We start from the raw sequence: 17,099 nt of genomic DNA on the forward strand, positions 1-17,099 counted from the left end.
TTAAATTCTAAACAAAGCCTAATGATTGCTTGTTGAAGAATTTAAATACTTTAAAATTAGAAGTAATTTTTTTTTTTTCAAATAGGTAGCATATTTGGATTCTTTTGAAACGTGCAAATTCACGTGACTAATACTTTCGATACTTACGAAGTTTCCTTATCTAGAGGACGTGAAAAAAAGAAATTTTTTTTTCCATGTTCGGAGTCTACTGTGAAAAATAATAAAATTTTGTCGTACATGCTAAAATTAATAAAATAGGAAAATATGTTTTTATAAAGCTATTTATAAAATTTTAAATTAATAAACTTAAATATTATTTGAAAATTGTATTTTCGTTATGACTATGCAAAAAAAAAATGATAGAAAAATTGCTTATACCTTTTTTAAATTATTAATAAATAGTAAATATGAATAGTAATAGAAGTACGCGGATTGAAAGAAACCCAAAACCCTGTTACCCATTCTGCATAATTTTGAACGAAACCGCCTGAATGCGAATTCTCAAAATGCTACACCCCCCCAACTCCCACTCCCCCTCTTCCCCCCGCCCCTCTTCTTCCAATCCAGAATCTCTCTCCCTCCGTCCCTCCCTCCCCAGAACCAAAACCCTCTCTCCTGATCAACCTCACAAATTCAGACCCTCAGCCCTGATATTTTCTCTCCTCTCTCTAAAAATTTCTATTCCTTTCTCTTCTCTGTTCTTTTATTCTTTTGAATCAGTAATTGTTTCTCCGTTAGATTAGCCTGAGGTTACATTACATTACATTTGATTGCTGATTTGATCAATCCGTTGATAGTCGAATTGTTGTTGTTTCGCGTTGTTGTTGTTATTGTTCTTGTTCTTCTTTCTTTTTTACTTTTGTTTTGGATCTTTTGATCTTTCTTTGATGATGGATGTAGCTCAGCAGACACAAGATCGAACCTCCTCAACTGGTGAGCAAGCGGACGCGAACGCTTTATTTATTTCTATTTATTTGTTTATTCTTCAAATTCTTTGTTTCAAAACTTTTATGTTTTTACTTTTTATTACTCCCCCGAATATTTCTCGGAGAAGGGTTCTGCTTCTGCGTTTTTGTATTTGATAGTTATTTTTAACGCATGATTTATTTTTGTTTTCTTTGCATGTGATTGTGTTTGCATTTTTCGATTCGACTGAACGCTAGTTTCCTTTCATGGCATTGTTATAGTAGAAGCAGAACTTCTAGGGTTAGCGTGTTTACTCATATGTATGTGGTTTGCAGAGACCTTTTTAGGGTTCGCATAGTGGGGTTCTTGGGTAAATTTTTTCTCTTGCTAGGGTCTTGTGTCTGCTCATGTCTTTAGTATCACCCTGCTGGTTCACCCAAAATTCTAAGACACTCCACTCTTAATGCTTGTTCATAAAAAAATCCTAATGAATGAATAATTAAACAAGTAATTTCACAAAAAAAGGGGAAATGGGAAAAATCCTGCAATTATTTTACTCCTTTAGCCTTGTGGGGGACAACTGACAATATGCGTGGAGACTTGAGCTAATCTTTTTCCTTCTGTTGCCAAAGCTCTAGACACAAAAGAAACAAGAGGAGCAATTTTATTTATAGTTTAGTTAGTGCAGGTAAAACTGGTAAAGCTTCTTAGTTGGGCAACTTCTTGCAATCAGCAACTGCATGTGTAAAGGGAGAGGGATGTGAACAGTTACATGAATAACATGTTATCCAAAAAGATGAGAATAACATGTTTGAGCTGATTGTCAGAGATATTGAGATGAATTTGTTCTAATTTAGTGGCCATATAGCTCTACACTATACTCCTAGTGCTAGATGTAATAACTTCCTCCATTGTCTGAGACAGAGAGCATTTGCAAGTCCTTCAACAAGCTATATATATGCAACACCTAGTGCGCAAGGCTCTGACGCCATGTTGGGGGTTTGGCAAGGGCATGATGTATGCAACCTTAATTCCCAACGGGGAGATGCTGTTTTTGAGACTTGAACCTGTGACCTTCAGGTCTTGGTGTAAAATGCTTATCATTGGGTCTTGGCTTGCCCTGCGCAGGCTCAATATAAAAATATTCTCATCGCCAAATTCATTAGGATTTCATACTTATTTGTTGGTTTGATGATTTTTTTTCGAAAATGTGGTGAAGATTCATGCATGCATCATATCCTTGGTATCATTCCCTACCTTGATTAATGGGGTTCTTTGGTAGTCTAATGGGTCTTAGATGGGGAGCCTCCTTTACAGTTCATTTTAATGATTTAGTTATGAGTAAAATGTTTGTAAGGGAGGTTAAAAGGATATTTTAGTGGACTAGTGAAAGGAGAAAGCAATATGTTAGTCTGTTTCCCAATTCGCACACCAACTTCTAGGTATTAATAACTCCAGATTCTTGTAACAAACTATTGAATAAGCATTGTTTAACTTGTTGTTCACTCTTCTATGACTATATCAAAGCATGAGTTCTCTTTGGGTGTCCCTCCCAGCCATAAAAAATGAGTATTCACTTATCATGCATTTTTAGATTAAAAAAGCTTACACCTTTGTAATGACATCATTTACGTATGGATGGTGGATTAATTAGCTAAATTTGGCTTATGTTGCATTGAAAATTCTGACACTTATTTGCTTCATGGAATCTTGCACTTTGGTAAATAATAGGTAATTTTGCACAAATAAATGGTAAATAATAAGTATTTGGACAAATAAAGAATGGAAGTTTGGTTGTGCACTTGTACATTAAATCCTGGAGCATTGATGTCTGAACTGTGTTCTCAAACCTGTGCTATATATCATTGTTGCCCTTAAAATTCCTCTTTTCTAACCTAGGAAGAGGAAACCAAGAATCTGACATGTTTAACCAGTCTTAGATACATTAAGCCACACCCATATGCTCATACATGCTTCATGGAATCTTGCATATTGATTTTTTTTTTCCAATGCCCACCCCACGTGCATTTTATTAACTTAATTATGCTTTTGGGCCTTTGCAAACGGTGCCTGTGCTGATAACTATTCATATGTAACATAGTATTACTTGACAATTTTTTCTTGTATTGAGCTTCTGACAGCAAGCCATACTTTGTTTGTTCTGATTTTCCATGACATTTGCTTCATGTAGTATGTAAGAGGTCTCAGTTGGTTTTTTATTTAAAAGTTTCTAGCTTATGTCCCATGAACCAATTTTTTTGTGGAAAATATCACTTCCTAATTTTGTTTTAAAGATATTTTTGGTCCCCTAATGAAACCCTCAGATATTTTTTTTTATTGTATTTTTTTGGGGATGTCTTTTCCATTTTCTTCTTTACCTGGAATGAGTATTTTTTTTTTCAAAAAACCAATTCAAATCAATTTTCCAAATTTTGCTTGTGTTCTTGATTTTCTGGGCACCAAATATTTTCCATCGCATGTTCGTGTCTAGGTGTTGGACAGATGTGCGCTGGAGTGATCTTCGTTTGTGCACTTTTGTTGTATCTTCCTAATTATTATTCTATGGCTTCTTGACCGGTTGTTTGTAGTGCCTTTGTTCGTTTAGTGGAATCATTGAATGTATTGCTGCTGCATAATGCAGGAGAGAGACCTGTTGGCCCCGATAACTTGAGTGAACAGGTACTTAGTCATGAGCGCTTTTATGCTTTTACGGTAGTATTTTAGTTATATTTGTTTGTATATGTTTTTTGTTAGCATAGGTAAAGGTTTTCCATTAGTTCTTCATTTTTCAAACTGTCATCAGCTTTCGCCCAAAGATGAGAGAGTTGTTTCTGCAAATCCTTCTCCGAATGCAGCCGTCATAGGGCCATTGAGGGATGGCACTGGCCAACATGAATCTTCAGTTTGTAGTGGAGTTATCAGCGCTGTCCACCCAGTCAATGTCCATGCATCTCAGGAGCAAATATTTCATTATGGAGGTCAGTTTCTTTCTGTTTTGGCTGTTACCAGTTTGAAGAATTGGGGAGCCTTGCATAGATGTCACTTGTGATGAATACCAGTTCCTTTGCAAGTTATTGAAGAAATTTCTCTACAATACCATTTTCTGTAGTCCAACAGAGGACAAAACCATGACCCTACTCTGCAAATGATCAACTGAAACTGAGGTAGCCCTGAAAATACGATTATTATGCTCCAAACAAATGCAATAAATAGTAGCAAATAGAGCTCTTTCTCATCAAAGCCTTCCTCTCCATACTAGCAAACCAAAAAGAAAGAGAAAATGTGCTCTCCAAGGAAGGGCAAACCCATTGCTCCTCAAAAAGGCCAAATAACCTATTCTATATTGCCCTCTAAGAACCTCAATGCAAAAACAGATGGTTCACAGTATTGGCACTCTGGTGACAAGGAAAAAATAAACCAGAAGACAATTTCATTTGGTTTTCTCCTCTGAAAAGTGTTAGTATTATTTCTTTCAAGGGCTGCAGTTCACATAAAATCCTTGTTTTTGGAAGGACTCTCAGATTTCCAAGCAAAGGGATTTATCTGAAAATGAGAATGATCAGGAGCATGCATGAATGAAGCATGATTTGCAAGAAAAATTCCTAGATTCCAAAACCCAAGATTACAATCACTTAGCTTGAAAAATGAAAAGAGTGAATGGCATTCAGTCTCCGTTTGGTTCAAATTATGCATAATGGAAGTTCTAAGAAGGCAGAGTTTCCTGCTGAGAGTTGCAGTCAACAATAGGAGCATCATGGAGACTGGAGAGCAGATAAGGATGGGTAAACACATTATATAAAGGAGCTTCCCCTACCCAACAATCTGCCCTAAACCAAACCCTCTTTTCAGAACCAGCTTCAAATTTTATCCGAGCAAAGAACAAATGTTAGATCTATGAAATGAATTTCTAGGGACTAGTATGGGTGCCACTGACCCTTGTTTATCACCCTGACCATTTCATTGAAGGCCGTACTTGCTGCAAATTACCTTGCGCCAAATGAAATCCTAAAGTGGGAATACTATCATTTTATTTTATTCAAAAGAAACATTGTCATTTCATTATCGAGTCATTTTTTTTAAATAGAAAAAGAAGAGATTTCATTAAAGAAGAAAGAATGTAGATAAAGAAGCATGAGAAATCCTCCTAGAAAGAAAAGAGAATGAAGAAGAACTACAATTAGAATAACGCAGACATTCAGTTACATTACGGATTCAAAAAACACATCCCTTCAAAACAACCAGCTGCAGAAGTCCATAATGAGGCTATATACTAAATCCTATCCCAGAGCATAGACCAAGACATGTTATTTCTTGTAAAGATACGAGCATTCCATAAAGGAAATACCAATAAATCCTCCACCAACTCCACACAAACCCAGTTCTCCCCTAAAAAACCAAACAACTTATTCAGAGCCCTCCATGAGAAAGAACAATGCATGAAAACATGAGAAGCAGATTTTAAACTGTCAAAACAAAGAGTATGCATGCCAAGAAATAAAGCCTTAGAAGGACTCCTAATTTGCAGCGGGATTGGTGGTGTTAACTCTATTAAGAACATCCAACCAAATAAAAAGACTTAATCATGGAGGGCCCTTTGGCCTTCTAAATACTATGATGAAGAGGAAAGGACATGTTTTCACTAATCAAATGCTCAAACAAAAGATTTACAATAATAACCCTCCTGATGGATCTAGAACCTAGATCGAATTGGAAGGATGGTGACCCTACGGTCCAATAAAAACACAAGGAAGGGATTTCCTCTACCTCGCTATCATTAATAGACCTATGAAAATGGAAATCCTAGGAGAAGTTTCCCAATTAATGATCAAAAGAGAGGAGATAACACCATTGTGCAACAAGGAGAGCAGATAAAAATGTCTTTCAAAGGTGAATGCAAAAACCATTACACAACAAATTTGTTATAAGGGATAGAATGTAGGGCTGCAAAATACAAACTTGTAGGACTCTTAGAGGAACGACTTATTCCCATATGTGCATCCTAGCCATTCACCTGCATCACTGCATGCCAAATTTACTTTTAATCACTTTGTGCCGAAGAGAATTTTCCTCTTAAGGGAAACTGTCATTGCCATTTGTATATTGAAGCAATGTTTTTAGATGCCCACTTACCAAGATCCAAATGGCCACACACTCCCCTCAAGACCCTACAACTGACCTCCCAAATAATCAAATGATCCCTCCTTTCCCCCAACCCTAAACCAAAGAAAATCACTCTTGACTCTCAATATTCCTAGCTCTGCTAGAACTCTGAAAATGGATAAAAAATAAAGAGGGATACTAGAAAGACATGCCTGAATAAGGGTGATGCAACCACCTAGAGAAAAAAGAGAACCAACAGGCCTAGTCCACTCAAAGGAACCCCTAAATAAGTCAAAGAGCCAATCTAGGATACCACACCCAGCTAAAGAAGCTAACTCCAAAGATCTTGTATTACTCTGATTAATACGTTCTTTCGCACTCTTCTTCAGATTTAATTTTAAACTTGAAAATGGCCAAAAAAGTTGAGAAAATTAGTAAGCACATTAAAAAAAGGCCCCTTTGAGCTGAAAATAAAAAGTGGCATCCCCATAGTATTGAGAAATTTTTGTGTCTCAACCTTGTTCCCTTATCCCATACATTTTGAGGGAATTTTAAAAAAGGTTCTTAAAATATTTTGATTTTCTTTTGTTTTTAGTCTGCACCTTTTTTTTTTTTTTTTAATGGTAATTTGAAACCTTGGAACTACCTGACTTGATATGTGAGTGAAAAAGGCAATTGTTGCTGGAGTACTTTTTCTAGGCTCTAGGGCTTTTAAGATATGCATATTCACTAAGCATCTTATCTCTGTTTGGCTTCAGCTTATGCGAATAGCACTGGTACTTGGAATGGGTATCCTCACTATCTTAGTGCTGACAATTTGCCAGTTGTATCTTCGGTGAGGATGGAGTTCTCATTGCATCTTCTTTGTACATGTTTTCTTGATGGATAAAGCTTACCTGATGTTTCTTTTAATCTGATCTTTCTTAGGTCATCTACAGTGATAATTCTTCTCTTGTGTTTCACCCTGATTATGGATTTAATTCCCGAATGGCATATGGACAATATTCCCCTGCTGCAACACCTCTGGCTTCTGTAATGTTAGATGGGCAGTTATACACTCCACAGCAGATCCCATTCTCTCTCCCTTCTCCTTATTACCCACAACCTCTTCCTCCTGTTGTTCCTCATGTTTCTTCATCAGCCACAGTTTCACAGACTGAGTTGATGGTGCCGAAAAGTAGTGGCCAAGAAGGTGTTGGTGATCACATGCCTTTTGGATCAGGATCAGGCTACTTTGTACAGTTTGGATCCCTAAGTGGTGGAGGAGATGTTTCTGGAAATTCTGGAATTTACAATCTGCAAGGGGTGTCGGGACCTGTTGAACCTTTTTCAAATCAATCAAATACATCAGATGCAAATAGGCCTTTGACTTCATTGACATGTCCAGGAACTTGTGGCCAACCTATTGGCATACTTGGGTCATATGAGCACAATGTTCGACAGGTTTGTTTTCTTTTTAATCTAGAGTAATGTCATCCTCAAGGCACAGAAATGTTCTTAGAGAATTAAAAATGTAACACAGTTCATCAGTGTTAATTTTATGTCATTATTCTTGTCATTGTCATTGGTGCAAAACTGTCACTTAATGTGTTGTGATGAGTCAGATGACTTTGGCACTTAACATGGACTGTATGTTTGCCAATACTAAAAGGGTAAGGCATCTTGGATTAAGTTACCGCACTTCCCTTTCTGGAGAAAGTTGCCTGATGTTTATTAGATATTATAACTTCTTTTTTTCTTTAGAAAATTTCTATTATTCTCTCGAATCTGATGCTATGTCTTAGCTAACTTTTTAAGTTTGTTGGGCCAACTTATGAAATTTATTTAAGATTTATGGTTGTTTACGCCCCTGCTTGAGTGCACAATAGTTGAAGACCCAACTTGCATTGTTTTTTAGCATGGATGAGATTTTTCATGGACAATTTAACATTTTGACTAATGAAATGGCCTTAGATAGGGTTGACAGGTGAAATGGTATTTTTGTTGCCGACCAAGCAATTGCGGAGACTTTGTTGAGTGGGATTGAATTGGTAGTATTTCTCAATTTTAGGTAAACTATATTTTAGATTTCTTTCTCAATTCTAGAAAATTGGCTTGCTTTGAAAGCCTAATTTGATTAGTTCTCTTTCATCAAAATACCATTTCACCTTTAAAAAAGTCGAAAGAGCCAAAAATGTAAACTATATTTTAGATTTCTTTCTCAATTCTAGAAAATTGGCTTGCTTTGAAAGCCTAATTTGATTAGTTCTCTTTCATCAAAATACCATTTCACCTTTAAAAAAGTCGAAAGAGCCAAAAATAAAAGTGTACATATTGTAAATTTTTTGGTATTTTAAGATTTGGAACAATGGAAATATTTTTTAAACCAAAAAAAAAAAAAAAGAATTTTGATTCTAGCTCAACGAATAATGTTAATAACCCATCATGCCACTCTATGCCAATCTTTCATGCCTTTATTAGGCTGGAGACTTTGACTATAGGCTGTTCATGGACAATTGAGAGCCTGGCCAATTCTGTATAACAGCCCACATACCAACTTAAATCTCCGTATGTTGCTGTCAATAGCCTTGAAATTTGTGATTTTGCTGGCAAGCTCATGGTCAAATAGACCTGGGAGGCTGGGACAGAAGGGAAACAGTAACAGAAATGGACGTGCGTGAAAAAACTCTGCTAGAATATCATTTTGATAGTAAATAATGTTTTTCTTGGTCACATTGTGCCTGCATTTATGGAACAAGTGGCTGGTTGAACTTTCCTTTTGAGGGCCAAGCTTTGCCAGGTCATATGGGATGCTTCTTATATGCTTTACTTTACACGGCCTGCACAGATTTTGTTCCTTTTAGGATAATGTATAGAGTATGGCAATGGAAGCTTTGTGGCTTTTTGATTATTCATCACAATTGCGTTGTATTAATCCTGCCTGTAATATTATGTTCAACATAAGGGTAAGCCAAATAAACTTATTGAGTTCTCTCCTTTGACGTTACTGCAGATTTCCCCACAACTGAGGCAATCGCAGGGATTTGGGTCGATATCAACTCTGTATGGTAAGCAGTACCTTCATGAGGGTTCGCAAGAGTCTCAACCTGTCTCTAAGTTTGGTAGTACATCCATCTCTCATGCCAGAGTTAATGAGCAAAACAGACTCATTGTTGACAAGGGTAGAAGACGTGAAAGGGACTGCGATTCAGTCTATACATCTTTTGATTCACATGATATTGCCAGTGATCGTAACCGAGGACCAAGGGCATCAAAGTTAAAGGGTAAGGGTACTGCTGAACAGGGCCTTTCATCTGGTATTAGCAAAAATGATGCATCTATGTTCGGAGCTAAACGTGATTTCTACAATCGCCCAGATTTTGTCACTCATTACGAGAGTGCCAAGTTCTTTATCATCAAGTCCTTCAGTGAAGACAATGTTCACAAGAGCATCAAATATGGTGTCTGGGCTAGCACACCACATGGAAATGGGAAATTAGATGCTGCATTTAGTGAGGCAAAGGAGATAAAAGGCAGTTGTCCTGTATTTCTCTTGTTTTCGGTACTTCACTTGAACTCCAAAACATAGCTTATCTTTATTTTAACTGGTGAAATAGATTGACTCTTTGGACCCTGCTTGAACTATTATTATTATTATTGTAATTTTTTTTGTGGGAGGGGGGGATAGAATTTATGATGATGCAATGCATAGAATGCGGTGGTTGGAACATGAAATAGGGATTATTTGGTCAAGCCGTTCCTGTTTTAGCATGTGAAATTGCCATTGCATTTAGGGTTCTGCTGTTATTCATAATCCTGTTGACTCTTCTCATGATGGCAGATTCATTATACCAATCTTCATAGCTTGTTTCCAAGAGTATTGTTGTTCATCATGAAAGTTTTCATGGGTCATGCTGTGTAACCCAGTTGGTTCTAATGGAAAATATTGTTTTTTTTATCAAGTTAGAACTCTATATTCTTTTCTTTTTATGGAGTTGCAAAAAGAAAGCAATATTTTTGCGTCACGTTTGAGAGAGCAATACATGCTGTGCCAAATATATCCCTCCTCCCCTTTTAAATAAAAACAGCTAAGGTGGGGTGGGGCTTTTCGCTAGATAAAAAAAGAAATATTATTAAGAAATTAATAAATAAAAAATTATACAACTAAAATAACAAAAGCCTCCAATCTTGTTGCACATCAACGAGCAGCATTGAGGAAGCAAACTAATATCAGAGCACCATAAAGAAGCTAAAAAAGAACCCTGTTCAACCAAATCTGAAGTCATCACCCTTCCCTTAAAAATTGTAGAATTATGTTCCAACTAAATACACCACACACAACAGCAAAAGTAGCTCAACTTCCAAGAATTTTCACTTCCATGTTACCTCCAAATTCCATATTTGCCTGAGGAAAAAACCTTCCAAAGAACGAAGGCACACACAATTCTTCCCACACACCAAAAGGAGTGCTACAAATGTCCTCAGAAAGGGAATAAATTGCATTCCTTTTGCTGCATTTTTTTGATAGAAAAAGAAAATTCATGAATTAGAAAGGAGAAACAGGTACAGTGAAGGAGAACAAGAAGTCCTCACTCAGAAAAATAAAAAAAAATAAAAAAAATCCATTTAATAAAGCCATCAGTCCTGATTGGCATCTTGGAAGCAGCATCCCTTAAAGCATCCCGTACTATAAGCCCAAAGAGAAGCCAAATACCTCACTCTATCTCAAAGAAGCCCCACTGATAATCTCTTTCCAGAAAAAAGAATTCTGGCATTCCTTTGTGGCCAAATCCCTCATAACACAGCACAAAGAGCACACATCCTCTACCTCTTTCATCCTTACCTTTCCTAAAACCAGTAAAACATATAGTCAGGACTCGAGAGCTCCTTCACCAACTTTGGACAGATCCACACTTCACCAAAAATTCCAAAAAAAGAACATTCCGCAAATCCCAATCAAAGGAGCAATCTAGAAGCAAATGAGTTGCATCCCCAGAACTGTTCCCACCCGGTTCACATATTGGTAGACAAGGGTTTAGCAGATTGTTACTGTCAACTCCATCAAGTGCCTCTAGCCATGTAAGTGCCTTTATCTTAGAAGGAGCTTATTAGAGGGGAAAAAAACCATATCAACCTTAAGGTGAGAAAAGAAAGATCTACACAAACAATCCCTTGAAGAATCCAAAGACTGAACTCTACCATTATTCTTACTAGAGATATGGCAACCCTCCAGTACAATGAGCAAGGAAGACAGCTTGTCAAAACCTCTATCATTTAAATCTCTTCTAAAATGAAAGTCCCAAGAAAAAGGAATCCCTCTCAAGATTAAGAAAAGAGGAAATCACATCATTGTGATGAGAAGAAAGATGATACGAGTGAGCAAAAGGAACACTATAGAGCATTTCGCCCACCTATACATCTTCTATCTCTACCCAATTGAAACTCAAACTAAGGGAAATAACAAGGTTAAAACTGAAAAATGAGTTTCCAATGACTTTGGAAAACTTCATAAGCCCTAATTAGCATGTGACTGATTATCTTGTATGCCATATTTACTTTTTATTATTTTGTTCCAAAGGGAATTCACCTCCAAGGGAAACTGCCATAACCATTTAGCCAAAGGGGCAGTGTTTTTAGATAACAAATTATCAAGGCTCAATCCTTCTTCATTCAATCTACACATCACTGTCCACTTCATCGAATGTCTCTCCTCTCTCTTACACCTGACCAAAAAAAAAAAATCCCTCGTAACCCTCTCAAGTTTTGAGTTGCCCCTATTAGAAACCTAAAAAAAGAAAAAAAAATAAAATATAGAGGTATGGTAGGAAGACTGTAAGGAACAAAGCTTACTTCCCAAAAGGACACCTAAATAGACCAAAGGCCACTCTAAAATACTCTAGGGAGTCAGCTCCAAAACCCTCTCATGGGTTTGGCTAACTGGCCCAACAAAACTCTTGCCCAAATTAATTTTAAGACGAGAGACTCAAAAATCCACAATATTGTGAAATTGGTAGCAAAAGAATCGACATGGTCATTTGAGAAACGGTTGGAGCCGAAGCCTTTGAAGGTCTTCTAACCTGAAACCAATCATTAGTATTGATCCTATGGAAATAAAAGCCTTCATTGTGGAGTTTACCAGATTGTTAAAAGTGCAAAGAGAGAATAGCTGCAGCTCATGCATACAGGAGCATATATCACTTATGGATGCATATATGTACATATGAGTTTGTTTACAGAAAATGGTCTTTGCAAACTAACCTATCTGTATACTACCATCTTGTTTTCTACCCACTAGGATAGCTTTGCTAGGTCTAGGATGAGTATATGTATTAGAAATGACTGTTATTCCCTTTTAGTTCTCCATTTTCCTGTTCCTAGAGGGTTCATAAAGGATGCTTGATATTTTCATGCGCTGATTGCATTTGTGAGTCTATATTTCTTGTGGAAACTGCCACAATCTGCACTGTCGCTATGGCCCTGTTATGTGTTAGAGCAGTTTTTTCCAATGTGACAGTGCTTATTGATTGATTTTGAGGATGAAATGTGGGTGGGATTTGATGTCACAATAATATGCTGGTTCTATTTCATACTGTTGGACTGGTCCATGTATTGAAATTTAAGAAGATTTCTTGGAATTCAATATTATATTTGTACTGATGGTTGCTATTAGTGGAATAAAGTGAAGGGTTATAAAGCATGTGGTAAGATAAGATGAACTGTTGGCTGTTTCTCAGCTGTCTTACACTTCTGTTCTTGCGATTATGTTGCTACTGAAGCAGTACCCTTGCAGGCCAGCTCAATACATATATAGAGAAAAAATTTCCTGTTATTATAATTGATAACAATCTAAAGAGTAAAGAGATCTTGCCATTAGTATGTTCACTATGTTGATTTTTTTTTTCTGATGCTGCTGTGCTTCTGGTTTTTTTTTTTTAGTTAATTTTTGTTGAAATTTTACAGGTTAATTCTAGTTCACAATTCTGTGGGTTAGCTGAAATGGTTGGTCCTGTAGATTTTAAGAAGAATGCAAATTACTGGCAACAAGATAGGTGGAATGGGCAGTTTCCAGTCCGGTGGCATATTGTCAAAGATGTCCCCAACAGTCGATTCCGTCACATATTACTAGAGAATAATGAGAACAAGCCTGTTACTCACAGCCGAGACACTCAGGAGGTAGCAGTCCATTTAGAATTAAATATGCGTGTAGAAATTGCAATTTGTTTGAAGAGTAGGATTATCATTGTGCTTATTCTGGGATTATTGTGTTCCTGGATACTATTACATTCTTTGGTTGGTTTGTAATTGCCAATTTGCAATTTCCATTTTGTAGTGTCCACGTTTCTTTGGTTGCATTATCTAGTGCAGTGGTTCCATCTTCTTTCTTCATTTATTTTTATTTTTATTTTTATTTTTATTTTTAATGATTGTTGCAAGATATTTGAACTTACTACAACAACAAGCCTCGAGTCCCACTAGGTGGAGTAGGCTATATGAATTCTTTTCTGCTAATTCACTCAAATGTAGACCTCAAATAACTTGGAATCTACATTTCAAATGCTCGAACCATCTAAGCTGTCCCTCCCTTATGTTGTGTTTGACTAGTGCTAAGCCTAGTTTATTGTGTACTTGTTGCAGAAAGTACTTAAAAGCAGTTTCAAACGATCTCTGAAAATCTAAAATGAAAATTTACTTGTGCCCTTGTCTCTTATGTATGACACATGAAACATGAGATAGCATAATTATCATAACCAATCCAGTTGAATACTAAGTCTAATTCAGTCCTAGAAAATCTCTACGTGGCAATACTTGGTGCTGTATTTAGGGAAAGTCTCTTGGCTCACCTCGAGCTAATGATCTATGTGTCCTTATATTTTCAAAAGGAATCAGCGGCACTTAATGAATGTGGGATAACAAGATGGATTGTAGACCCCAAAGAATTTTTTCCCCCAATAAAAGAAAATCTGAATGATTTTGTTTGGTGAATAGATTGATTTGATCGTTATTCTCTCTTCCTTTTGTTATTGTTTCTGGTGATGCAATGTAGTGTACAATTACTTGTCAGTTTTTATGATTTATTATCACCTTTTAATTTTTGCATTGGCTAATGGAACACTGGAGGGTATCAGACTTTTGTGATCCCTTTTGCTGGATGTGAAGCCTTTCTTCCCTTTCTCATCACCTTCCCCTCCCCCACTTGTCTCACCTCATTTTTTTTCTTTGCACACTTCACCCCATCTCACTTGTAAGATCTATCTAGTTGAAAAAACTGGCTGTGATCCTTTCTCCTAAGATCCCTGATCCAACCATAATGTCTCTTAAGCCTTGTTACTCGAGATGTTTCAACTTGTTGCTGTGTATTTTCACTTTCCTGGAAGATGTCTCTGGCCAAACCAACTTGGAAATGTTTGTGTTCACCTCTCTTACTGCAATTTTTTTGCAGGTGAAACTGGAGCAGGGTATTGAAATGTTGAAAATTTTCAAGGATTATGATGCACGCACATCCATCTTAGACGATTTTGTTTACTATGATGAACGGGAGCGATCCTTGCAGGAAAGGAAGGCCAGACAGCTAGCTAGGTGTACAACTGATGCTCCAGCTTTACATTCTGGTGATCCCGTAGACCATGTGTCTGATCACCTTGCTCGAAACCTGAAATTGGAAGAGGATGGTAAAGAAGTAGAAACCACCGCCAAAGGGATGGTAGGAACCTGAGTGAAGCATTGTCAACAAGGTAGCAATAATTGTGCTAAATGGAGCGTTTGGATTTAGTTATTTTGGAAGATCTGGCAATCAAGTTGTAGTCTAATGGCTCTTCTGTGATTTTAAAAATCCTATTCCTGCTCGTAAGAAGTAGGGCTTTCAGGCATTTTAACAAGTGTAGCCATGATCCACAAATGCTTTCTTTTTTCCCCCTGCCAAGAAAGTTCTCTGCTGCTCAGAGCAGTTAAGCGGTATGTTAGGCACTCCCGCGCAGTCTGGAATCTGAGGTGCTTCTTCAAGACTTGTACTTCTAATTTTTGCCCTCGCCTCTAAATTGTTGTCTCAAGGGGGTTAGTCTTGTTTGGGAAGTAGGTAAGGACTGTATCATTGGAGGTTGGGCTGGTTGGGGGTCAAGCACCTCACTGTTTTGGATATATCCTTCTTTGTTTAATGATCTCAAGGACTTGCAATAGTCCCAACTTTGGGAGCCAAATAAAATATGTTTTGCGGCAAAATAATTGTTGTTGATGCAAAAACATATTTATCCCCACCACTTTGTCTTTGTTATGTAGACAGCAAGGTACTGCAGCTGCTGTGAGTCTGATTTCATAATAATGGTTTGGTGCAAACTCAAGAAAGTCTCGAGCTGCATTAATATATATATATATTTTCGCAACAGAACTGAAATAATTTCCATCAATTTACTAGTTATAGGGCACTTCCATTGGTGGTAGAATCCACGCGTCCTTTACCGCTTGTTGCATTTTCAATTATTTTTGGTACGTTGTTCGGCTGTCAGTATATGTTTACTCAACTTTTGTACTTGTTTGTATATGTGATAATAAAAGAATCCCTTAATGATCCAATGACAATTTCCTCATTGAAACAGGAAATTAAAAAAAAAAAATATGAAAGACAACATCAATCAAGTCCCATTGGAAATCAGAGAACGTCGCTCCCTTAAAAGTAACTGGCACCATCGCAGTGATGCTAAATAATGATCCAACGACAATTTGCATACCTTCAAAATGCTGTAACACCCGTGCTTCCGTGCTCATGAACAACAATAATAATAAAATCAAATCCTAAATTTTTTTAGGTGAGATAGGTTGCATGAATTCTTTTTTTCAATGTATGCATTCATGGACAATTTCTTTCAATAAATTTTCAGAATTATTAAATTTTTACTCACTATTTCATTTCAAGTTGTTTTAAATCTACCTTTACCCTTTCTATTGCCCATTATAATAACTCACTTTTCCTTACTGATGCACTATGTGACTTACATTATAAGTGTCTCCAAGCCATTCGAATTGTCTTTTATCTTTATAGGAGTTACGTGTAACTTGCCGTGAATATTTTCATTTCTTAATTTATCTTTCAATGTTATATTACTTATCCATTTAAGGATTCTTATCTCGGCAACTTTTAGTTTTTAAATATGTTATTTCTTAATCGCCTGGCATTTTAATCCATATTACATAGCTGGTCTTATAATTGTCCAATAAAATTTTCCTTTTAATTTTAAGGATATTCTACAATCATCAAGCACATTTGAAACACTTCTTTATTTTACCCAACTTGCTTCAACTCTATGCATTACATTCTCTTCAATTTTTCCTTCAGCTTGCACAACAGATCAAAGGTATCGAAATCTACCATTGCTATTTATTTTTTCATCACCAAATTTAACTTTATTTGTAATGTTCCTCCTACTATTACTTAAATTACAATTTATATATTCAGTCTTATTGGCAGGTAGGGTTTGCTTTTTGGCGAGGCTAAGGGATGTTTGGTTAAGGGAGGTAGGGGCTGCTGTCGCCTTAACATCTGCTGCCACAGTAGCAGGAACTATGGGTTGGGATTGTCTAGGGCAGCAGGAAGCATAATGAAGCTTGGGATTGTTGCGTGGTGGTTGAAGATGGCTTGAGTGTGCAGCTATAATGATAAGGTGGCTAAGGTTTTGGTGTTTTCCTGGTGGCTATGGAAGGAAAGCCTTCACATCTAGATTGGTGATGGGGTGCGGCTATAGGTGGGCTGCAAGGGTTTCTTATGAAATCCTAATTTCGTAAAAGAAGAAGATGCTGGGGGTCTTGTTGGCCCTGCAAGTTTCCTAAGCCATCCCATTGTTTTGCTTGATTAGCACTATAAATTGCTGCACCATTTTTTTAACACCTAAATGCTCCCTTGACCTTTTGTAGTTTAATTGAATCATTATATTTTATAATCTTGAATGGTTTGGATTCATGTCTTGGCTTTGATTGCTCGATGATTTATCATTTTTTAAACTAAATTCCTTTGTTTTCTTATGGATTTCCAAATCCTTAATTAGTGTCAATTAGAGATTTGCAAATCTTTAAGTAGGGAGTTGTCTCCAATCAGATATTAATACCTTGATTGTCAATTAGGGATT

At 36.7% G+C, this 17,099-nt stretch overlaps 1 protein-coding gene across 1 annotated transcript; it reads left to right on the plus strand.

Moving 5' to 3' along the window:
* The first annotated feature begins 425 nt into the window (after positions 1 to 425).
* LOC131166226 (YTH domain-containing protein ECT4-like) lies at positions 426 to 15,373 on the plus strand. The gene is made up of 8 exons (XM_058124575.1): positions 426 to 933; positions 3,548 to 3,585; positions 3,710 to 3,884; positions 6,765 to 6,841; positions 6,934 to 7,449; positions 8,999 to 9,547; positions 12,946 to 13,158; positions 14,426 to 15,373. The coding sequence occupies exons 1-8, from the start codon at positions 888 to 890 to the stop codon at positions 14,696 to 14,698; spliced, it is 1,887 nt and encodes a 628-aa protein (XP_057980558.1). The 5' UTR covers positions 426 to 887; the 3' UTR covers positions 14,699 to 15,373.
* Positions 15,374 to 17,099: the final 1,726 nt, after the last annotated feature.

This window comes from Malania oleifera, chromosome 10 (assembly GCF_029873635.1).
Source record: "Malania oleifera isolate guangnan ecotype guangnan chromosome 10, ASM2987363v1, whole genome shotgun sequence".
Classification (NCBI taxonomy): Eukaryota; Viridiplantae; Streptophyta; class Magnoliopsida; order Santalales; family Ximeniaceae; genus Malania; species Malania oleifera.

What these genes read in the sequence shown, in the direction of transcription:
- LOC131166226 (XM_058124575.1), top strand. Translation starts at nt 888, where the DNA reads ATGATGGATGTAGCTCAGCAGACACAAGATCGAACCTCCTCAACTG. An exon ending in CCGATAACTTGAGTGAACAG is followed by an intron (nt 3,586 to 3,709) that starts GTACTTAGTCAT and finishes AACTGTCATCAG; the next exon opens with CTTTCGCCCAAAGATGAGAG. An exon ending in ACAGCCGAGACACTCAGGAG is followed by an intron (nt 13,159 to 14,425) that starts GTAGCAGTCCAT and finishes ATTTTTTTGCAG; the next exon opens with GTGAAACTGGAGCAGGGTAT.